At 48.0% G+C, this 24,422-nt stretch overlaps 1 protein-coding gene across 2 annotated transcripts in view; it reads right to left on the reverse strand.

Annotated features, from left to right (window-relative positions):
- CLPB (caseinolytic mitochondrial matrix peptidase chaperone subunit B) overlaps positions 1-24,422 on the reverse strand; it is an 83,473-nt gene that overhangs the window by 23,953 nt on the left and 35,098 nt on the right. For both annotated transcript variants that reach the window (XM_033145913.1, XM_033145911.1), the window contains exons 6-7: positions 17,914-18,011; positions 10,977-11,091 (exon numbers count right to left, since the gene is read on the reverse strand). In XM_033145913.1, the coding sequence (XP_033001804.1) occupies positions 10,977-11,091; positions 17,914-18,011 (213 nt within the window). The remainder of the gene's footprint in view (positions 1-10,976; positions 11,092-17,913; positions 18,012-24,422) is intronic.

Here is a 24,422-nt window from a genome sequence, read left to right on the forward strand (position 1 = left end):
GGTGAAACTAATATATGTGATAGACTCATGACATGCAAAGTGAGATTTGTCAAGCCTTTATTTGTTATAACTGTGATGATTATGGCGGACAGCTGATGAGAACCCCAAATTAACTATTTCAACTTTGGGGTTTTCATCAGCTGCGCGCCATAATCATCACAATTATAGCAAGCAAAGGCTTGACATATTTCGCTTTGCATGTCATGACTCTTATCTCATATATTAAACTCCAGTAGCTAATGAAAACAATTGCTTACATAAATGGACTTTTCCCACGATATTCTGATTTTTCGAGTTTCACCTGTATATTCTAAACTTAAAAGAACTCAAGGTGCAGGAGAAAAGGGGGAGCGTCAAAGGGGTCAGTGCCGCATGAAAAGAATAATCTCAAGATTCAAAACCTGCCCATAGGACTGCTGGGCCCAGCAGCAATTTAGCTTCCAGCCACCACAGAACCTTCGGGAGCTGTCCTTCACATTACATGCTCAGCTACAGCTGCATGCAGAAGGAACCGCGTTCACTCCCTTCCATCTCCAGTTAAGATGGTGTCACAGACAACTGGGCTTGGAGAACCACCCAGGAAAGGGACTCTTTGCTGCCAATCAGGGGAAATATCCCCAGCCTAGATGGACCAATGTCCTGACTTCACATGCCACAACAGCCACACACGTTCCATAGGCTGAAAAGGTACTAATATATCAAGGAGAGGCATCGACACCTCATCCGATGAAGGCCTTCCCAGTTTCCAGTCCTATTTAGAACAAGGCTCTGCCTTCCAACGCACTTCTCAAAAGCTGTAGAACCATAGCTCAGGGGCAGAGCACGTGGTCTGCATGCAGAACATCTCAGCTCCAACCCCAGGCACCTCCAGGTAGGGCTGGGAGATGCATCCTGCCCGAAACCCTGGAGAGTTGCTGCCAGTAGGTGTAGGCACTCTCATAAAAGTGTTTTGTGATATTTTGTGCAAGGAAGAGAGGATGCTGCACAAGCTGTCTTTTGCAGCCTTTCCCCAAGTTGGTGCGTTGGATGGGGCTGATGTACTACACTTGGGCAATTTTTTTTTTGAAAGGCACAAATACAGGATGGGTGACACCTGGCTTGAGAGCAGTACATGTGAAAAGGATCTAGGAGTCTTGGTAGACCATAAACTTGACATGAGTCAACAGTGCGATGCAGCAGCTAAAAAAGCCAATGCAATTCTGGGCTGCACCAATAGGAATATAGCATCTAGATCAAGGGAAGTAATAGTATCACTGTATTCCGCTCTGGTCAGACCTCACCTGGAATACTGTGTCCAGTTCTGGGTACCACAGTTCAAGAAGGATACTGACAAGCTGGAAGGTGTCCAGAGGAGGGCAACCAAAATGGTCAAAGGCCTGGAAACGATGACTTAGGAGGAACGGCTTAGGGAGCTGGGTATGTTTAGCCTGGAGAAGAGAAGGTTAAGGGGGGATAGGATAGCCATGTTCAAATATATAAAAGGATGTCATCTAGAGGAGGGAGAAAGGTTGTTTTCTGCTGCTCCAGAGAAGTGGACACAGGGCAATGGATTCAAACTACAAGAAAGAAGATTCCACCTAAACATTAGGAAGAACTTCCTGACAGTAAGAGCTGTTGGACAGTGGAATTTGCTGCCCAGGAGTGTGGTGGAGTCTCCTTCTTTGGAGGTCTTGAAGCGGAGGCTTGACAGCCATCCGTCAGGAATGCTTTGATGGTGTTTCCTGCTTGGCAGGGGGTTGGACTGGATGGCCCTTGGGGTCTCTTCCAACTCTAGGATTCTATGATTCTATGAGCTGCAGCCCAACGACACCCGGAAGGGCGCCAGGCTGGCGAAAGCCTGCTGCGCTGTGTTGCGAGAGACGGGGCCTCCTTGCAGAGAGCGCTCACCTGCACAGGCGGCTTTTTAAAATTCCGCTCAGCCCTGTGTTGGCAGCTGACAGAGGTCAGCGAGACCGGAGATGCGACGTATTACGCTTGACAAGAGGCGCTCCTTAAAAGCAGGCGAAATGCCAAGCTTGAAAAGAATGACGAGCAGAAGATATTTCTTGTGATAGCCGAGCAGGATAATGGAAGGGGAGGGAAAGGCAGACAGAAGGAGAGAGCGCAAATGAGAACCACCAGATGCTTGAAAACAGGCCACTGTGCTTCATGCAGAGAAGGGCAATGTGGATGGCATGTCCAGAAGCACCCAGAGGCGGAGGACAAACTCTGGAGAAGGGCCAGTGAGCTTTTCCAGACACAGGTCTCCAAATAATGATCCTTTCAACAACAGAGAGAGAGAGAGAGAGAGATGAGCATCTCTGAATGTTTTCTGCCTGTTTCCTTCCATGTGGTTTTTAAAATGAAAGCAAGAAAATAGGAGGCCAGAATCAGGCCTTGCTCAACTGATCTTTTTGGGAGAGGGTGGCGACACCATTTCCTCCTTGTGCAAAAGGAAGGAGCATAGCGTCTAGATCAAGGAAAGTAATAGTACCACTATATTCTGCTCTGGTCAGACCTCACCTGGAATATTTTGTCCAGTTCTGGGCACCACAGTTCAAGAAGGATACTGACAAGCTGGAAGGTGTCCAGAGGAGGGCAACCAAAATGGTCAAAGGCCTGGAAACGATGCCTTAGGAGGAACGGCTTAGGGAGCTGGGTATGTTTAGCCTGCAGAAGAGAAGGTTAAGGGGGGATAGGATAGCCATGTTCAAATATATAAAAGGATGTCATATAGAGGAGGGTGAAAGAGTGTTTTCTGCTGCTCCAGAGAAGCGGACACGGGGCAATGGATTCAAACTACAAGAAAGAAGATTCCACCTAAACATGAGGAAGAACTTCCTGGCAGTAAGAGCTGTTGGACAGTGGAATTTGCTGCCAAGGAGTGTGGTGGAGTCTCCTTCTTTGGAGGTCTTGAAGCAGAGGCTTGACAGCCATCTGTCAGGAATGCTTTGATGGTGTTTCCTGCTTGGCAGGGGGTTGGACTGGATGGCACTTGGGGTCTCTTCCAACTCTAGGATTCTATGATTCTATGAGTTTGACGTGAGCAGAGTCACACCATGAAAAGTGTGGGATTTAGGAGGGGAAGGAGCTCGGTCTTCTTCTTCTTCTTCTTCTTCTTCTTCTTCTTCTTCTTCTTCTTCTTCTTCTTCTTCAAATGGAAGGAAACGTTAACTCTTCACACCTGAAGTGATATGAGTGTAAATTTTGGGGAGTGACTGGCAAAATCTTGGCAGGTGGAGGTGGTTCTGAGGGCTCTGCTTTCCTTCCTTGCCCTTCTGGAGCGGACAAAGACACCTTGAACATTTCCTTCATTTCCATAAGAATGGAAGAAGAGCCTGGCTACTGGATCATGCCAGTGGCCCATCGAGCCCAGCATCCTGTTCCCGCAGTGATCAACCAGTTGCCTGTGGGGAACCCCCCCCCCCCAGCAAGATCTCAGCACAGAGCTGTCAACCTTCCTTTTTTTGCATTGGGAAACAGCCATAGCTGTCAACTTTCCCTTTTTTTGCAATGGGAAACAGCGCTGGAATAAGGGAATTTCCCGCAAAAAAAGGGAAAGTTGACAGCTACGTCTCAGCATAGGAGTGCAAGAGCACTCCTTGCCTCCTGCGGTTTTTGACAACTGCTATTCAGAAGCATTACAGTACGGTCACATCTTAAGCACATTTAACTCATGTGATTTCAAACATATGTGGCTGAAGGTTGGCTGGTTGAAATTCCACAAGTAAAATGCAAGGAAGACCCTCTCAGCGCGCTGGTTCTGCGATGCTCTTGCAGGATCCCTTGGAAATATATACCGTATTTTTCGCTCCATAGGACGCACCGGACCATAGGGCGCACCTCAGTTTTAGAGGAGGAAACAAGAAAAAAAAATATTTTTCTGGTTTTCTTCCTCTAAAAGCCCTGGTTTTGTTGTTGTTGTTTTTTTGAGGATCAGCTAAAAGTTTTGCAGCTGTTTTTGCAAAGGCAAAAGGCCTTTTTTTAAAGGATCAGCTAAAGGTTTTGCAGCTTTTTTGCCAAGGGGAAAGCCCTGGGTTTTTTTTTTAGGATCAGCTAAAGGTTTTGCAGCTGTTTTTGCAAAGGCAAAAGGCCTTTTTTTAAGGATCAGCTAAAGGTTTTGCAGATTTTTTGCAAAAGGGAAAGCCCTGTTTTTTTTTTTTTTGAGGATCAGCTAAAGGTTTTGCAGCTTTTTTTGCAAAGGGAAAAGCCCTGGGTTTTTTTTTAGGATCAGATAGAGGTTTTGCAGCTTTTTTGCAAAAGGGAAAGCCCTGTTTTGTTTTGTTTTTGGGTTTTTTTTGAGGATCAGCTAAAGGTTTTGCAGCTTTTTTTGCAAAGGGAAAAGCCCTGGGTGTTTTTTTTTAGGATCAGCTAAAGGTTTTGCAGCTTTTTTTGCAAAGGGGGGGGAAGCAAAGCTCCTTTTGCAAAGGGGGAAAAGCAAAGAGGAAAAGCCCCATTTTTATGGGGTTTAACTCACATTTCTGAAAAAATCTTAAGGAAAGGGAGCCATTTCTACTGTTTGTAGACAGATAATCTAATCAGCCAGTCACATGTCCTGGGGAAACAAACAACCTCCCTCTGCAGCACATTCAACAAAGGAGGGCGGGGCTGAAAGGGAGCCGGGACTCTTATCTCTCTCCCGATCTCTTGCTGATCAGCTGCTGAGCGGGGTCCTTTCAACACTCCCTTTTCTCTTTGTAAAATAAAAAGCACAATCTGCTTTTGGCCCCTGGGCAATTCTGCTCCAGGGACCACCATTCGCTCCATAAGACGCACAGGTATTTCCCCTTACTTTTTAGGAGGAAAAAAGTGCGTCTTATGGAGCGAAAAATACGGTATATATTTTATATTGACTTTGAGCAAAGGGCACAAAGCAACTCATAATTACTCAGTAGCAATTTGGAAATTGGGAAACCTGGACCACCACGGTGATCTCGGCCTCAGTTCCCGATCTGCAAAATGGGCATGTCCGCCAGGCAGGGCTGCTGCGAAAGCCAATCAAGAAAAGACAGCAAGGGTTTTTTCTGCAGATAAAAATAATTTGATAGCTACACTGTGCAGCATTGCCTAGGATTGGAAGGTGAAAGAGTTGGTTAGCAACAGAGCAAAGCCCAGCTGATGTGGCAGTAGAATAATAGAATTGTAGAGTTAGAAGGGACCCTGAGGATCATCTAGTCCAACCCCCTGTAATGCAGGAAAATGCAGCTGTCCCATAAGCGGATCAAACCCACAACCTTGGTGTTATCAGCACCACGCTGTAACCAACTGAGCTATGCAGAACATCTGTACCATCCATTTTTCATCCCTGGCCATGGAGGGAATCCAATCCCTATTTTAGGCAGATCCGCTCTCTGCAAGGCTACGCTCTCCTCACTCTTGCAGAAAGGCTGTGGAGGAACTAAAGACACAGCAGTCCTGGCTGAAATTCTGGGAGCAGCAGAGAGAGAGGGAAGGAGGCGCTGCCACCTTGGGCCTCCAGAGCCCTTTCCAGCCTGGGCTTTCTTTTGCCCTCCGTAACTGCAGAGCCGCCACAGCGCTGGGTCTCCAAGAGGCCTTTCAAGCTGGCTATTGAACTGATAAATTCACTGTATTACTTTACACAAATCAATACCCCAGCAGTTATCAGGGGTTGACGTGACCAAAATTGGTTTCAGCCAATTTGTGAGTGTAATAAATGTCCATTTATCAAATCAATTCATTCTGTGGGGTTTCTTGGCCTGGCCTGGCCGGGCTCGTGACGCCAAAGGGGTGACGTCCTTTGGGCATGAACCAAAGACCAACTTTGCCATTGCGAGGAAAGGCACTGGCATTCGAGGGACCCTGCTTGGCTTTCCCCACTGCTGCGGTGGCTCAGTTCGATGGGCAGACGTGGGTCGGCCAGGCGGGAAGGTGGTGGCCAAAGGGGTCAAGGCAGAAACAGGGCCAGATTCCGGCCGCCAGCCCACTCCCACTCTGCACCAAGAAAACAGTGTGCTAAACTTTAAGCCACGTGCTGCTCTACAGGAAGGGCCAGAAGTCAATGGGAACAACATCTGGCAGAAGGTGCCATGCTCAACCCCTGGCAGCTCTAGGCAGGGCTGGGAAAGACTCCTGGTCTGAAACTGCAGACAGCTGCTGCCAGTCAGTGTAGACAATGCAGAGCTAGATGGACTCAGTATATGACAACTTTCAATGCTCCTACTACAAGCAAAACGCCCACCAAATAAGTGGGAAAGCAACAACAGAGTAGAGCTATGCAAGTGGGTGCTCATTTCTGTATGTCTGCATCCGCTCTCGACCATTCAATCTTCATCCTTTTCCACTATGGAACTTGTTCCCATAGGAAGAAGTGATGGCCATCAACTTGGGATGGCTTAAGAAAGAGGATTAAGCAAATTTAAGGAGCAGGATCATGCCATCAAAGGCTACTTAGCCATAATGGTTTTGCTCTGCCTTCACAGCTGGAGGCAGCAATGCTTCTGAATCCAATCTGCTGGAGACTGATGGAGGGGAGAGTTGCTCTCATGCTCGGGTCCTGCTTGCAGGTTTCACATGGAGGCATCTGGTCGGTCGCTGTGAGAACAGGAGGCTGGACCAGATGGGGCATTGGCTTGATCTAGCAGGCTCTTGTTATGTTCTTATATTCTGGGGCATCCCTTGGAAACATCCTCTTGCTGTTGCATTCAGTCAACTCTTGCTCCCCAAAAGACCTGAATGCACTTTCTCTCTCTGCCAACAAAGTTGATGCCCCGGGCAACCACATTGGGCAGAAGCAGTGAGACAACAGGCTAGAAGACAACAGGCTGAATGTAAGCTGCGAACCTCAGATCGGGCTCCTCAAACTGGGTCCCAGTGAAGCAAGAAAGCAGGCGCCGGGTACGCCCCTAAACGCAAGTCAAATAATGTGAAGCTTGCTTGACCACGGTCAACCATCCTGTGTCCTGGGATGGACCATGAGGAGCTAGCAAGCTAGCAGGATCGCTCCCTGACACTGCTCTCCCTGCACCAACACGCACTGGCATGGGGTGGGGGGCACACTGCTGCAGCGTTCAGACCATGAGCACAGCAGTCGCTTCACTGTTTGGGCAAGGGCTACTCAGAGTAACTGTCAAGAACACCCCCACCCACCCACGTCAAAGCTTAACAGGCTGGGACCATCAGGACAGGCGGCAGCAAAAAGCACCAGCAAGCCTCCCCTTCCTGGCGCGATATCCCGAGGCAGAGTGCGCCTTGTCCTGCCTAATTCAATAAAGGGAAGTTCCATGGAGGCAGCTGCTCTCGCGAGCCCCACCACCACCTGTGTCAGAGAGAGGCCCTGCCCATTAATCAAAGCTCCCTTATTAGCCCCCGCTGCTGCCTCCAGGCACAGCCTTTCTCTAACCAGGGTGCGCATGTGGTGCCTTTGCAGGGGGGAGCCTCGCCCTCCCAAACCCAGGGCCCAAACTACGTTCCGCGACCTTCGTTTACAGCACAGCTCTGGGCCACCCAAGCCCGTCAGATTCTAGAGAAACCAAGCTCTTTCTCACGTCCCTAGAACTCATGCTTGCAGAAAGGTGCTTGAAAAGCTGGAGGCAGCGGCACAGCAAAGAAGAAGAAGAAGAGGAAGAGTTTGGATTTGATATCCCGCTTTTCACTACCCGAAGGAGTCTCAAAGCGGCTCACATTCTCCTTTCCCTTCCTCCCCCACAACAAACACTCTGTGGGGTGAGTGGGGCTGAGAGACTTCAGAGAAGTGTGACTAGCCCAAGGTCACCCAGCAGCTGCATGTGGAGGAGTGGAGACACGAACCCGGTTCACCAGATTACGAGTCTACCGCTCTTAACCACTACACCACACAAAGGCGGGAAGGGGCCTTGCCCAATTTCTATGGGGTCTCAGCTATTGCTCAGCCGTGTCCCACGTGCTCCATTCAGGTTTCTCCTCCACTGCCTGCAAGCGAGGCAGAATCCCTAAGGGCCTAACCAAATGACGAGTCACCAATTGCTTCAATGATGACCAGAGTCCTAAGCATCCCACCGCCTCCTGCCCCCAAACGCAAATTCTGCAGCCAGAAAAAATGCCACTTTCTGCACTGTTTTTGCCTGAAGGCATAAGGCCTTTGATTGGATCTTTGTGCACTGCCCAGGAAGGCTCATGCACCTAAAACATGAAGGATACGATCATTACAAATTATTCAAATTCATCAAATCTGCACATCAATATTCATTTCCCCCGATTTCATTCTTCTCATCCCAGCCGTGAGGCAGCGTAAACAGCGACGGAGAATATAGATCCTCTACCAAAAAGGGCTTCGCTTAGTCTCTATCAGGCTTCAGTGGTTTCACAGGTACTGTCCCATTTATTTTCAAGCTCATCTCAAGCTTGCTTGCCTCTCCCCCCCCCCCAGCCTCCCAAATCATTAAACGGGAAGGAATGTTGAATAGTTCCTATTATTTCATCCAAGACAAGAGTCCAAAGCAAGGTGACATGTTAATGTAGCTCACTCTGTTCTACATTAAACTCAGCTTTCCCCAATCTGCTACAACAGGGAGTTGTAGTCCAAAACCTCTGGAGGGTTGCAGGTTCTGGGAGCTGGAATTTCAGGCGATGAGAAGGCCAGCCGGACTTGTACTCAACTTCCCTCCTCCAGTCTCTCATGACTCACATTAACAGGCCAAAAGAGGCCTTTGCTGGGCTCTCTGCAGAGCTGTGAGGATGGTTCCCGCCAGGAAGGAGGTTGTGTGAACCATCCCTGACTCAGGCAGGGGCAGGGCTGGCGATTAGGAGGTGCTTAGGATCAGTTTCTGCCTTCTGGGGGCTCCTCAGCCCGGCCTTTGGCCACAGTTAAAATATAAAAAGAGGTTTCAACAGCCCACATCCCCTTCCTTCCATTTATCGCCGTTAATGGTCTCGCAAACGCAACAGGGGGAGATTTCAGTAACAGGAGGTTGACAAAGAGTTTTAATATTCTTTATTTACTACACAATGGGAGAAGGGCAGAGATATACTTTCCGAGGCCCTGAAGCCGTTCGCGTTGTTTCTGCCTCCCAGTGCAGTCCCAAGTTCCAAAGATCTCTCTGTTTTGGAGGAGGGACCCGTCTCCTGTGACAGGCTCCAGGACACAGAGAGTGACTTTATTTGGGAGAGGAGCACCCTCTGGGTCCCAAGGATAGGCATGCGCTGAGCAGACACTTGGACTCCACCCCACATTTCTACTTTATTTGTGACTCTGCCGCATTCTCTGAAGGCCAATCCAGAGATGAAAGTTTTTCATTCATGGAAGGCAACCCATGAGAAACTTTGTAATGGATTGCAAAACCGACAAAGCCTAGCTCTGAATAAAGTGGGTAATTTGGGTGTGCGCTGTACCCCTTCTGCCTGGAAGAGGGGGGTTCACGTGACTGAACGCTCCCCCCCCCTGCAACAAAGCAGGACAGAAGAAAGCCTGCACACAGAAAACTAGCATGTCAGGGAGGGAAAATGTTACTTCTTTGCTATCTCAAGGTACCACTTAAACACACGGCGTACGATCCTGTCTCTCACAACCAGTGCCTCCCCCGGGGGTACTCAAGGGTACGCAGTACAGGCGCCTTTTGTTGTTGTTAAAAAGTATAGCGCTTAATGCAATAACTTCATGGTGAGTACCAGCGCCTGTTTTTGCAGGGGAAAAAGCACTGCTCACAATCCACACCCTGCTCTGGGATGCACAAAGAAGATTTAAGCCGCCCAGAGTAGCTGGGGAAACCCAGCCAGATGGGCAGGGTACAAATAATAAATTATTAATAAATTATTATAATTATTATTATTATTATTTGCAATGTATATACTGCTAAAAAAACACCAATCTGGAATAAAAGCCAGCCAAGTAATGCTATGGCAGGAAAGGCTGAAGCAATTATACACTGCAATAAGAGGATCTTCCTTTCCTAATACAAGCAGTGCAGTAGTAATACTGCTCCATTCAGTGTGGCTAAGAGATCATCTGAATGGGACGCGGGTGGTGCTGTGGGTTAAACCACAGAGCCTAGGGCTTGCCAATCGGAAGGTCGGTGGTTCGAATCCCCGCAATGACGGGGTGAGCTCCCGTTGCTCGGTCCCAGCTCCTGCCAACCTAGCAGTTCGAAAGCACGTCAAAGTGCAAGTAGATAAATAGGTACCGCTCTGGGGGGAAAGGTAAACGGCATTTCCGTGAACTGCTCTGGTTCGCCAGAAGCGGCTTAGTCATGCTGGCCACACGAGCCGGAAGCTGTACGCCGGCTCCCTCGGCCAGTAACGCAAGATGAGCGCCGCGACCCCAGAGTCGGACACGTCTGGACCTAATGGTCAGGGGTCCCTTTACCTTTAAGAGATCATCTGAAAAAATGGTTCCGTTTGAGAGGATGTTGAGGATGTTATTATCCCCAGCTTTTTGGCCAAAAGATCATGGCCACCACCATGCTATGGCTCCATCCTTTGTTTCATTCCTCTCTCATCTGGTCCACTTTTGCAGGCCAAGGGAACTGAAGCCCCAGGTTCTCTGTCCTTCCCGTGGCACCTATTATTTCATGAGGAACATAACTTCCCAAGCTTATTCCTACAATCCTAGGAACGAAAATGCATTTTTTCTTTCCAGATACAAATTCTGACATTTTCAGGAGTCAGAATTCTGCGCCAGACGCCAAACTGCAAGGTTATGTACTACAGCTGTAAGCAAATGCAACACACAATGGTGCCCAGACCTTCACTGGTGACAAAATTCCTGGTATTTTCCTAGATTTCATCTCAGGCAAAGGAAAAAAACCAAACAAACCAAACACCCAGCAATTAAAAAAGCGACTTTCCACAAACAAGAATAAAAGTTTTTAAAAGCTGAAATTCTCGGCTTTGCAGCTTAAGGTATGCTTGACTGTTTTGTGCACACACATGTTCTAAATAAAATTATGGCATAGCATTTATGTGATACACACGCGTGGGTGCGCACACACTAAGTAACCCCCTTCCAGCTTCTCTGCAGGATTTGCAGAGCACAAGGCTAATCAAATCAGAGCCCCAGATCTTACCAGCTCCAACAGTTGCTATGGCGCTCTCCTGGCCAATGATATGTTCCCGGAGTCTCTGCTCCAGCGGGAACCTTCGCCGTTCCTCTATTTCCCTCTTGCGCTGCTCTTCCTGGAACTGTGGAAAGGAAAAGAAGTTGCTCTCTTAAAAAGACAACACCCCAACACCCATGCTGTTAAGGACGTCCATGCGACAGGTTTCCGTGAGGTTGGCTGGGTATAGGAATAACGCGTTTATCCATTTAAAGACGTTTATAGCCCACTTTTCTGCTCACACCGAACGTCCAATGCTTTTCAGCAAACATGAGTCAGACGCACATGTAAGACGAATATGCAAGGAAAATAATCAGAATTGCATCTATGGCGGCAGAGAAAGGTCACAAAAGTGAATCAGTGGGAACTTAATTTTTAAAAAAGCTTAATCACTGCAGACCCTACAAAAAAGAAGAAGAAGGGACATTTTAAAGTGCAGCAGAAAACCAGAAGGGAGGGGAAGGGAGATAGAGACAGCGCAAGCCTGGGGTGGCTGAAAATGCCCTAGCCTACGTACATCCATGATGGATGACCATCCAACCTCTGCTTCAAAACCTCCAATGAAGGAGAATCCACTACCTTCCATGGGAGTCCGTTCCATTGCCAAACAGCTCTTTTAAAGCTATCCAACCTGGTGCCATTGCTGGGTTCTGGGGTTAAAAACCAGCACGCCAAGAGAAGGGAACCGGGGACCTCTCTTCTGCAGCAGCTTCTCTATGTGCTAGAGAGAGACCTAGGGGTACACTGGCTCTTTTGGGGGGCACTGGGAAGAAACAGGTGAGCAGGGAGTAAGTTGACCTCTCCCTACTACACCGCCTTGCATTGATCATAGAATCCTAGAGTTGGAAGAGACCCCAAGGGCCATCCAGTCCAACCCCCTGCCAAGCAGGAAACACCATCAAAGCATTCTTGACAGATGGTTGTCAATCCTCCGCTTCAAGACCTCCAAAGAAGGAGACTCCACCACACTCCTTGGCAGCAAATTCCACTGTAGAACAGCTCTTACTGTCAGGAAGTTCTTCCTAATGTTTAGGTGGAATCTTCTTTCTTGCAATTTGAATCCATTGCCCCGTGTCCGCTTCTCTGGAGCAGCAGAAAACAATCTTTCTCCCTCCTCTAGATGACATCCTTTGATATATTTGAACATGGCTATCTTATCACCCCTTAACCTTCTCTTCTCCAGGCTAAACATACCCAGCTCCCTTAAGCCGTTACTCATAAGGCATCGTTTCCAGGCCTTTGACCAAATGATCCTCAAATTGATCCTCAAATTGAGAGATTTAGCCCACTACGCCCAAACTGGGTGGCCACGCTCTCTCTTCAAAAAGCATCTCTTGAGATTTATGGAAGGGGGAAGGGAAGGCTCCTCAGTTTCAGATGCATGGGAAATGAAGTGGCATTTCTCAAAATAAAGCATTTGCCTTCAGCTGGAGGGTGAGAGGCGACTGATCTAAGATACAAATATGTGGTTAAAAATAAAATAAAGAAATGGGTCCCCAAGCGCACGCTTCAATTAAAGATGGGCCCTACACCCTTGTGCAAATTAACTGAAACAAACAATGTAGTTTATTGTACAAAACTCACACATACATGTACGAAACTCACATATATGTACATTAGTATATGACCTCCACAATTTTTAAGCAGCGCCTGAACACGGTTTGGCATGGAGTTCAATAGTTTCGAACAGTCACTGTTGGTTTTCGGATCCCTGTACCACACTTGAATCGGCGCCTGAATAAGCTTCTCCATAGTTGTACAGTTTACAGCACATATAGCTCACAAATTCTCAATGGGATTTACGTCTGGGGAATTCCCTGGTCAATCAAGTACCGGTATTTGCTGCTCTGTCATGAATTTCTTCACCACTTTCGATGTGTGACAGGGGGCTGGGTCCTGCTGCAATATCCCAGTACTGTCAGGATACCTCTTTTTCAGCTCTGGAATAACTCTCTTTCGTAGAACCTCAATATACTGTGGCGAGTGCATCATTGCTTCTATTGGCTGCAGACTTCCGACACCATAACGACCAACTGACTTTTCATGCTTGTTTCGAGCACAGGATTACGAGTAAGATAGAAAACATGCTTTGTTTCAATGAATTTGCACAAGGGCGTAGGTCTGAAAACCTTGAGGGCCATTGGAAGAATCCGCCGCGATTGGACTAGATGGCCCTTGGGGGTTGGACTAGATGGCCCTTGGGGTCCCTTCCAACTCAACGATTCTCGGATTCTAAGAAAAGGTGCTGAGGAGAAGCAACAGCAGGGGGCTGTCACTGTCATGCTGACCATTGTGGGTGGGTGGGGAAGAGGACGCTGGACCACCCTCCGTGGTCTGACCCCCCTACTCAACAGCACAGCCCGCACCGGCTCTTGTCGCAGAAGCATCGGCAGAAGCCGCCGCTTGAGAAATCCACAGCGCGATCCGCCGGCCGGGCTTTTCTGGTGTTTTCCTGTTACGGTAGTGACCTTGACAGAAGTTAAAAAAAATAAATAGCAACCAATCCAATTTTGGCTGCTGTTATCCGTCTACCCTGTAACCGAGACACCCCATCAGTCCTGATGCTTCAAAATGGAGCAATAACTTCCTTGCGGATCCCAGTGGGACGGCACTTGCTGGATTGAATCCAGAGCGCCAATGGTGTCACTCCCTCAGGCTCCGTATATATCACCAGCCTCAAACTGCTCCGGCCCCCATCTATACATCTATGTCTTTCCAAATATATAGGCCAATTTTTTTCCCTCCTGCCTTTTCTTTCTTTACATTTTGAAAAGAAAACAATGCACAAGAGCAGCTCTGCCATAATATATATGTTATCGGATGTGACTGACGGGCCGGAGGAAAGGCGGGGGGAAGGGGGAGAGAGCTACACAAAAGCTCAGGAGTGGGCAAAACCCCAGAAAGGGCAGCCTCAGCAAGGAAGCTGCCTTTCTTTTCCATCTGCCTGCTGGAGTGAGATTCTTTTTGTGTGTGTGTGTTTAATTTACATCCTCTAGGAACAGGACTATTCTCAAAATGCAGAGGCTCAAGAGTTAGATGCTGAAACCAACAGGCAGTCTTGCCAGGGCGAACGTCTCTGCAAAATGCGCAAACAACCTGTGGAACTCACTGCTTTGTTACATTGCGGTTGCAGCCAGAACACCCAGCTTTGGCTGCAATCCCTATGCACATTTACCTGGGTGTAAGCTCCAGTGTGCCTTACCTGTAAGTAAAATTGCATAGGCATGGGCTATTACAGTGGTACCTCGAGTTACAAATGCCTCAGGTTACAAACGCTTCAGGTTACAAACTCTGCTAATCTGGAAGAGTTACCTCTAGTTGAGAACTTTGCCCCAGGATGAGAACGGAAATTGTGGACCGGCGGCACAGCGGCAGCAAGAGGCCCCATTAGCAAAAGCACGCCTCTAGTTAAGAACAGTTTCAGGTTAAGAATGGACCTCCGGAACGAATTAAGTTCGAAACTAGAGGTACCACTGTATTTAATTTCTTTACATGTAAATGCCTCTTTTCCATTCAAGGTAGAGATGTAAAATTTCCGGAAATTTTGAAGCTTGGAAAAAACCTGGTTTTTTTTTCTGGGGAAAAAACGAATATTTTCGGAAAATGAAAAAAATGCTACATTAGCACTTCTTTTTTCTTTTCCAGATTGAAAGTCATTCTGTTACTTTAGAAATATAAAATATAACTCTGGACAATTTTAATGGGCATAAAATTATCACAACTAGCATATTAAAAATATAGTGTATCCAAACAATTATTGCAAACAGAATTTGCTTTTAAAATAATATTTATTTGTATTTGTAACAAATGGAGCAACAACCTCCTGAACTGTTTACTAGTTTATGTGGAACAAACAAACAAAAAACCTCCAAAAAACAATTTTTAAAAATCCAGAAGTAACAATTATTCATATTTCCTCTCCACAGTATTTTTTAAAAAAACATTCTCATAAAAAGAACTGAAGAAGGAAGTGGGACTAAGTTTCAATGAATAGGCATGAAATTTAACCAGAATCATTTTCTGAGCTGTAATTAAGTATATACTTTCAGGCCCTTTTTGTTGCTCTATATTTTCTTCCAGTGCTTTGAGGCCTAGTGAAGAGGAACAGAACCAATGCATAGCACACGCATGCAAAAACAAAACTGAAACCTTTTTCTTTTCTGGTGACAACAGCACCTCCTAAAGGAAGAAATGTGTCTTGTTCTTCCATTGGAGAGTTCAGTTTGCAACCTAGGACTTGCTTGTCCTCACAGAAATTAGAATAATCTGATATACCATACATATTTTTTAGAAATGATTTATAAAATATTTGAACCCCTTATCTTAAAATATTTTATTCATCATGTTAAAATAAAACATTCCATAATCTATGTTTTATTTTTTCAATTTTTCAGGAAAAAAACCCAAAAAAGGCTTCAGGGAAAAAATGGGAGAAAACGTTTCCCCCCCGAATTTTTCCGGTTTTTCCCCCCAGGCCCTCACATCTCTAATTCAAGGTGCACAAAGTGGTACACAGTAAACAATAAAGTATTGTATTATATCCCGGCCTAATCACTGAGATCTTGTGGGGAGTTGTCCCCCGTGGGCACAGCTCTTAACTACTAGAAGCTAAGCATGCAGTGCCGTGGGTCTGGACCTGTGGAACTCCCTGCCAACTGAGATTAGACATGCACCTTCTTTGCTGAAGATGTTCTTGTTTCAGCAAGCATTTTAAGGAAGGGTTCGGTATTACGATAAAGAATTGTATTGTTTTATTGTTTCCTTTTATGTGGCTTGCTTCATGTACATGCTTAGAGATGTGAGTAAGAGATGTAGCTAAGTGGTGCAAAAACGTCTGAAGTAGAAAATATTATATGCATGTACATATTGTACACACACACACACAGGAACAATAACACAGAGGAACAATAACACTGGCCCACTGCAAAGCAGCCACAAATTTAGAGCAACAGTTACCTGCTCACAGTGGCCAACCAAATGCCCCCTGCAAGCAGGACCCGATCATTCAGAAACTACCTCCAGCTGTAGAGGCAGAGCATAGCAGGTATGGGTAATAGCCACAGATAGCCCTCTCCTACTCCATGATTCTGACTAAGCCTCTTTTAAAGGCATCCAAGTTGGTGCCCATCACTGCCCCCAGTGGGAGTGAGTTCCATAGTCTAGCTGTGCGCTGCGTGAAGTTCTTTTCTCCATCCTGAACCTTCCTAGGAAGCAGATATAAGACAGCTTCCTTGCACTGTGCAACAGGTGGGACCAACCTGTCCCATCAAACTCCTGAGTTTACCAGAGTGCCAGGCCAAGCGTTACAACTGGAGATATGCTCCATGAGTTCTGCCAGGAGGCCTCACCTTGAGATGTCAACAGCGGGCTCCTTCTTAGAGCCAGGTAATTGTGTTCTTTTCCTTTTATTGCTCATTAAAGACCCTGGCACCCCTCCCAGTCACAGCTCCAATTACGGGAAGATTTGCAGAGAGAAGAGGCTTTGGAGATTAGGAGGGAAGGTGCAATGGCCTTTTCGCAAAAGAATTTGGGAATGCAGATGCAGCAATCTAGTTTTGCAATGGGGAGAAGCCAGTGGGGTGCGCCCACTGAGCACCCAGGCCCTTCGAGGACAGGCTTGCTAATGGCTTCCAGCTGGTGGTGGAAGCTGGGAGAGAGGATGGAGGAAGGCCCAACAGCCAACCTAACTGCTAGCCTCTGGCCCACTCCAGCCTTTGACCTGGTGGCTCTGATTCACGAGAAGCAGGCCATTAGGAGCAGGAGACTTTCCCCTAAAAACAAATTGATTTCACATATGAAGATTCCTTGTTGCTCTTGTCACCAGCATATGTAAATAAAACGGATGGGATGTGTCTGTCCCGTTAATAGTGCCACCAATTCATTCTGCAGCAGTGATCAAAATGAGCAATAAATTCTCAAAGACTCTCGGTGGGGCTGGAAAGCAGGACTGGCAACCCCTCTGCCACCACATCCCCCTCAGCTGCACATTCATCACCAAGCAGCCCCAAAGAGCATGAGATTTTTATGCACCCGCTGCCGCCTCCTTCAGCGAGACCCATCTCTGCGCAGATCTGTGCGTCTCCCCCTCATCATCCGAAGGCTTTGTGGAGAAAAAGTTAGTTAAAGGGCAGCTCTGCTTCATGGAGGAAGGCTCCAGAGACCCATTAAAGTTAGCGTGATATTGCTCTCTCTCCCTTCTCCTTGCTGAGATTTAAGCATGCAACTCCTGACATTCCCTTTATAAAAATTTCAAACGGCTTCCCTCCACAACAGCTCATTCCCAACAGCATCCATCTCTTGCGAGGGGGTGGGTTGCCACACGCTTGGCAGAACTCGCGTGGACGAGCTCCTCTTCCCTAGCTCTGGAAGTTGCCACCTTGTGCGGTGCAAAAGCACATTAACATCGGAGCAAGTGACCGTTGCTGGAAGCGAAAGAACCCCTATGGCTGCGGTGACAGCAACATGTTTGGCAAACCCTCACTGTGATCAGCTCCCACCCGGAAACCTATGTCCGCACTGTGGAAGGACGTGTGGGTCCAGAATTGGCCCCCCCAGTCACTCATGGACTCACGGTTCAAACTTGTGTTTATGGAAGACAATCTTACTCGGCTACGGAAATTGGCACAGCAGAGCAACGGACCTCTTTATTTGCTGCCCACCTCTCCGAAGGGTGGAACAGGAATGCAGGCATACATTGGAGGTGACCTGAGATGCTTTGGTGGGATTTATTAATAACAGAAACCATTCCCTGAATACGATTTGATCACCGGCTGAGCACAGAGCGCATTCGCAACATTCTCTCTGAGGCCAAGACCCTGGGACAGTTTCTGTGCCATTCCTGGATTTTGGCACTAAGAGGGAGGGAGGGAGGGAGAAACCCATGAGAGCCAAGTTTTTGAATCCTCACCTTTGTTGCAGACGCTTTCAAGAGCTTCATGACCTCCCCCTCCCGTGCGTAATCCACGGCCGTGTGCCCCATTTCATTTCTCTGCAGGGGGTTGGCACCTGAAATGGAAAAGACAGAGCTCAACATGTGGGATGGAGTCAGACGACCGGCAGCTTACAGCCTCTGAGCTATCCGGGGTCCTCTTTAACCTTTGCTCCGAGAGCAGGGCACGGATCAGAAAAGGGACAATGTGCCACCAGCGGAGACACGTATGGATGTCAAAGGACACAGCAAAAGGGATGTGTCACCAGGAACAAGAGGCCTTGGCAAAAGGAAGCTGTAGAACTCAGGGACAAATGTAACACCCCATCGGAGAAGCAAGCCGTCCACTCTCCTGCTAAGGGCCGGCAGAACTCCAACAGCCCCGCTGGAGTGGCCGCAATTTGGCATGGTGCTCTTGCTTCACGGCCTCCACTGTGGGACACTGCCCTGCTGTGGGCTGCTAATATCCAACATAGAATCACAGAATCCTAGAGTTGGAAGAGACCCCAAGGGCCATCCAGTCCAACCCCCTGCCAAGCAGTAAACACCATCAAAGCATTCCTGACAGATGTTTGTCAAGCCTCTGCTTAAAGACCTCCAAAGAAGGAGACTCCACCACACTCCTTGGTAGCAAATTCCACTGCCGAACAGCTCTCACTGTCAGGAAGTTCTTCCTAATGTTTAGGAATGGAAGATGGCAGGAAGGAGAGGGGTGAGAGTGATCGTGCCCCTTAGCCACTCTCTGCTCTCTCCGTTCAGGCCCCTCGTGCAATCTCTCACCTCTGTACCTTTTCACTCAAGGCTCGTCGTGGGTGGATTGCTTTTTCCTTTAAAGAGCCTCACTATTACTGTTATTTGATAGTTGCTTTTTTGCCACAGAAACTCAAAAGCAACTTACAAAGAAAAAGATCACATAAAAGTGGGGGGGGGACCCCTACATCTCACCCACTCTAAAAGGCTATGGTAAAAAGCCAAAGGCCTGGTTAAAATGCAATGTTTTTGCCTGCTGCGAGGCAGGTGAGCCGCCCCAGAGACAGCAGAAGCAGGGAGCCACCACTGAAAAGGCACGTTCTTATGTCTCCACCCTCTGGACCGCCCATGGAAGGGGAACATGAAGAAGGGCCTCGGATAACAATTGTCTGCGTAAGAGAGCATGTTACTGGCTCTTATGCTTGCAGGGAAGTGGAAATAACTCTTCCTTAGAGACAGTGTCAACCAAGACGCTGGAGCGAGTGGGAATTGTACTCAGTGGCAGAGAGACTGCTCTGCTCACCGAGTCCTAGGTTCAGAATCAAGCAGTTAGAAGTTCAACCTCTAGCTAAAAGGATCTTGAGCAAGAGAGATGGCAGGGGGGCTTCTCTCGGCTAGAGGCCTCCAGTCTGAAAAGACCATGCCAGCCTCAGTGGACTAAGGTTTCTGAGCTGCTTTAAGGCAGCTGGCCTAGGCTCACGCCACCCAAATGGCCTTTGAGAGCAGCAACAGGCAGCTCCGCGGTAGAATCCTGGTGCCTGCGGTGCCAATTCCAAACCACGGGAACAAGCGTTCTGCTTGCCGCCTTGTCGCGGCGTTGTCGGCACTGGCTAATGTGCTGCTACGAACCCGGGAGAGGGAGATTAGCTATTCCCAACATCCGGCATAAAGGGATCTATATTTGCTTGCAGAATGAAAAATGCGCTCCATAAACATCCAACGCAGAGTAATTTCTGTTGTGAGCCTTGTCGCGCCCAATAAAAAGTATGATCAGAACAGGTGAGATTATATACGGCCTGCCCTGGGCACTCAATATCTTTTAAAGAGACAGTGACCCACATCTAACGCACAATTCCTTTTCTTACACAACAGTTTTGCACTCTTCTGGAAGAGGAGGAGGAGGAAGTTTCCTCGGGCCCCTCCAAAGCAGCGTCCTCCAGGCCAGCTCTGCCTTCCTTTCGGAAGACCCTAAATTTCCTCCCGTTGATCTATTAATAATGGCTAACCAATATTGGCCTAATCCCCCTGTTAATGGCTTTGACGACTTGACTAATTGCTGCAATAATTGATAGAACCAGGCTCACACAAGCGGTCGATGGCCACCTCCGGTACCGGCGGCAATAAAATATTATGCTTCAATAAATAACTGGGGTGTCAAGACACTTGCTAACCCATCATCGCTGTCGTCGCAGAGGGTGGCCACTGGCTCCCCCCCCCCCGGAGAGCCCTGGCCTGACCTCAGCCCCTCTGCAAGAGTCGGGGCAGCTGGCCCCAAGGAGCTGGGACTGCGCTCCGTGCCACCACAGGGCACACGCCTGCTGAGAGGGCACCAACCTCCCAGAGCCGTTATGGGATGCAATTTGTCACCTCCCACTCGCTGTCTCTGGCAGAGAACCAACACCTGGGCAACGCCCCGGGCTCCTCCTGCCTGCCTGCCTGCCTGCCTTTGCCCTCCCCAGCTCGGCTCATATTATTAGTAGGCCCGGGCTTATAATATTTGATAAATAGCAGGCCGGCTCGCTCCCAACGCCACCCCAGCAGCGCAGGACCTGAGCAGCTGCAGAAGGTCACTCATTGGGGAAATATGTTCCTGTCGGTGGTATTGAAAAAAGTTTAGCGGACTGACAGGTCTCAATTTTTCAAATTTTATTAACTCCATCCGCTTAATCATTTGTCTTGAATTCCTTCAGATTCCAGATAACTGTCAATACGGAGGGCTGAGGGAAGGGATTATGGATGTATGCTGGATGGCTTTGGCTTGTTAATAACTGCAGGGCAGGGGGGGGGGAGAGAGGAAAGTGTGCAAAAGGCTGAATGGTGGGGGGGCGGGGGGGTTGCAGCTGTGGTGCTACTTTGTCAAATCCCCTATACAAAGTTGGGAGGGGCGGCAGGAGGAGTGCCAATCTGTCTTAGGAGGCAGCAAACAAATGCAAGGGAATGTGTCAGCCCAAAGGTCCGCCAAGTCCATCAGCCTCGGTCCCAGGCAGTGGCCAGCTGAGAAGCATCTGGGAAACAGGCCACCACAAAGGCAAGACTCCTCAGCAACCCTGCTACTCACAGGTACACTGCCTCTGAACATGGAAGCACCATGGCTAGATCCGATCCTCCTTGGTTTCTGTCTGATCCCTTTCAAAACCCATCTCTGCGCATTGTGGCGGACGGTGGGTGTGGGGGGGGCATGTTCGAAAAGGGAGTCTGGTTCTTAGGTTTGTTGGCAGCCGCTTGTTAAAGCGGCATTTTTCTATATAGCCGCTCCCATTTGCAACCTGCTGTTCTAATTCCTCCTGGCCTGTGTTTGCTTGTCATATTTGTATTGATTTTGTACTTGATAATTTTGCTGTCGGCCGCTGTAGTGCAGAAAGGCATTGCAATTTTTAATAATTAATATAATGACAACAAATTTTCACAATAATGTACTCTTGTTTAAATAAAAAATACAGCAACAAGCAGCTCTCAGAGTCTGGCTCCTTCCCTCCTTCTATAAGCAGAGGCTTCTGGGCCATCCAGGCCAGCATCCTCTTCTCTCCCCTCCCGTGATTTCCAGCAACGGGTATTCGAATGCATCACTGCCTCCAACTGTGGAGACATCATGGGCAGCAGCCAGCAATATGAATTTGTCTAATCCTCTTTTAAAGTCATCAAGAGGGATGAAGAGGAGGATGCTGTGTGCCACTTGGCATGGAGTCCTGCTCCGTAACAAAAATGTGGCATGGTTTGATGGAGGGGCTTTGTATACACCCACTGCCTTGTTGTTTTTGTTGTTGTTTAGTCGTGCCCGACTCTTCGTGACCCCACGGACCAGAGCACGCCAGACACTCCTGTCTCCCACTGCCTCCCGCAGTTTGGTCAGACTCATGTTGGTAGCTTCGAGAACACTGTCCAACTATCTCCTCCTCTGTCGTCCCCTTCTCCTTGTGCCCTCCATCTTTCCCAACATCAGGTTCTTCTCCAGGGAGTCTTCTCTTCTCATGAGGTGGCCAAAGTCTTGGAGCCTCAAATTTAGGATCTGTCCTTCTAGTGAGCACTCAGGCCTGATTTCTTTGAGAATGGATAGGTTTGATCTACTTGCAGTCCATGGGACTCTCAAGAGTTTCCTCCAGGACCCACTGCCTTGTTGTTGTTGTTGTTGTTGTTCAGTCGTTCAGTCGTGTCCGACTCTTCGTGACCCCATGGACCAGAGTACGCCAGGCACGCCTATCCTTCACTGCCTCTCGCAGTTTGGCCAAACTCATGTTAGTAGCTTCAAGAACACTGTCCAACCATCTCATCCTCTGTCGTCCCCTTCTCCTTGTGCCCTCCATCTTTCCCAACATCAGGGTCTTTTCTAGGGATTCTTCTCTTCTCATGAGGTGGCCAAAGTACTGGAGCCTCAACTTCAGGATCTGTCCTTCTAGTGAGTACTCAGGGCTGATTTCTTTGAGAATGGATAGGTTTGATCTTCTTGCAGTCCACGGGACTCTCAAGAGTCTCCTCCAGCACCATAATTCAAAAGCATCAATTCTACGGCGATCAGCCTTCTTTATGGTCCAGCTCTCACTTCCGTACATTACTACTGGGAAAACCATAGCTTTAACTATACGGACTTTTGTCGGCAAGGTGATGTCTTTGCTTTTTAAGATGCTGTCTAGGTTTGTCATTGCTTTTCTCCCAAGAAGCAGGCGTCTTCTGATTTCGTGACTGCTGTCACCATCTGCAGTGATCATGGAACCCAAGAAAGTGAAATCTCTCACTGCCTCCATTTCTTCCCCTTCTATTTGCCAGGAGGTGATGGGACCAGTGGCCATGATCTTAGTTTTTTTGATGTTGAGCTTCAGACCATATTTTGCGCTCTCTTCTTTCACCCTCATTAAAAGGTTCTTCAGTTCTTCCTCACTTTCTGCCATCAAGGTAGTATCATCAGCATATCTGAGGTTGTTGATATTTTTTCCGGCAATCTTAATTCCGGTTGGGGATTCATCCAGTCCAGCCTTTCGCATGATGTATTCTGCATATAAGTTAAATAAGCAGGGAGACAATATACAGCCTTGTCGTACTCCTTTCCCAATTTTGAACCAATCAGTTGTTCCATATCCAGTTCTAACTGTAGCTTCTTGTCCCACATAGAGATTTCTCAGGAGGCAAATGAGGTGATCCGGCACTCCCATTTCTTTAAGAACTTGCCATAGTTTGCTGTGGTCGACACAGTCAAATGCTTTTGCATAATCAATGAAGCAGAAACTGCCTTAAACACTGCCTTAAACACTGCCTTAAACACTGCCTTAAACACTGCCTTAAACACTGTCAAATACTGGGGTAAGGAAGGAAGCGTCTCCCGGGTCAGACCAGATCTCGTATGATTGCTGATCCCTGCAGGATTCCACTTTGCTTCATTCTGTTTGCATCATATGGACTTATGGCTCTATGCACAGGCCCTGTTGACCCAAACCAGTGCCCCTGCATATGTGGAGCTCTGCGGGGTGAGCATCCTCCCGCTTGCAGCAGCCAGGGGTGGGACCAGATGGCTGCCTGCAGCACCCCATCTCTGTGATTCTAGAAAGAACTGTGTTGCACTTCCCTTCCCTGATAAAATTGCTCCCTTTCCTCTTCCAAGTTCTCTCAATTGCCTTCTGGTCTGTACCCATATAAGAGCAGCTGTTAGCTTTAGATAGTCCACCCATCACATAGGTGGTTGTCCCCTTGGTCATTTAAAGTCGCAGGGTCTCCACACTAATGTTGCTTTATTCCATCGACCCGAGTAGCCTCTTGCCGTCATTTTCATTGCAATACAAGTGAGATATCCAAAGCAGAGTAATAAAAAAATTGCTAGGCAAGCGAGATATCCAAAGCAGCAACTACATTCGTCAGCTACGAGGAATAAACTGGCGGCAAGGTTTCTTCTCTGGAAGTGACTGTAGGACTTTGGAAGTGTTTGCATGTGTATGAAATGTCACCTACCGTCAGCAGGACTGACTTCAAGCCCCAAAACAGCAAGTCCAGCCTTTGCCAGGAGGAAGCCGCCTTCACAGCCGTACAAGGGATGACGCCGTGTCATCAGCCATCATCTCTGACAAGCCCTGACATCCTTATTGCTCTACATGGCTAGTTAAAGTAATAGAAAGAGACTCCTGTCCTCCTGAGCCTCACCGTGATTGAATTAACATGATCACCCTTTTTCCAGTAAAATAAACGTGCTTCTGATATGGGGCGGCACAGATACTTCACAGGTAGCTTTTTAAAAACGGAGATAGCAGCAGCTCTGCGCCAGCCGCAATAAATCCAGCTCTCTCTGCCAACAGCTCATGGTTCTAATCACCTCCACCAACGTGTCACCCGTCTCAGATGGGCATGACAGGTGAAAGCCACTTCCTGGAATATTTATACAACTGAGCTCAGAAGGGCAGGACACCTGGGATGCTGGGCACCCTCAAGCCGCCTCCAAAAGGGGGCTGCGTAGTTAAACTACAGAACTTGCCCTTACAAGAGGCAGCGATGGCCACTAACCCGGATTGCTTTAAAAGAGGACTGGGCATATTCATAGA

This window comes from Lacerta agilis, chromosome 4 (genome assembly GCF_009819535.1).
Source record: "Lacerta agilis isolate rLacAgi1 chromosome 4, rLacAgi1.pri, whole genome shotgun sequence".
NCBI classification, from domain to species: domain Eukaryota; kingdom Metazoa; phylum Chordata; class Lepidosauria; order Squamata; family Lacertidae; genus Lacerta; species Lacerta agilis.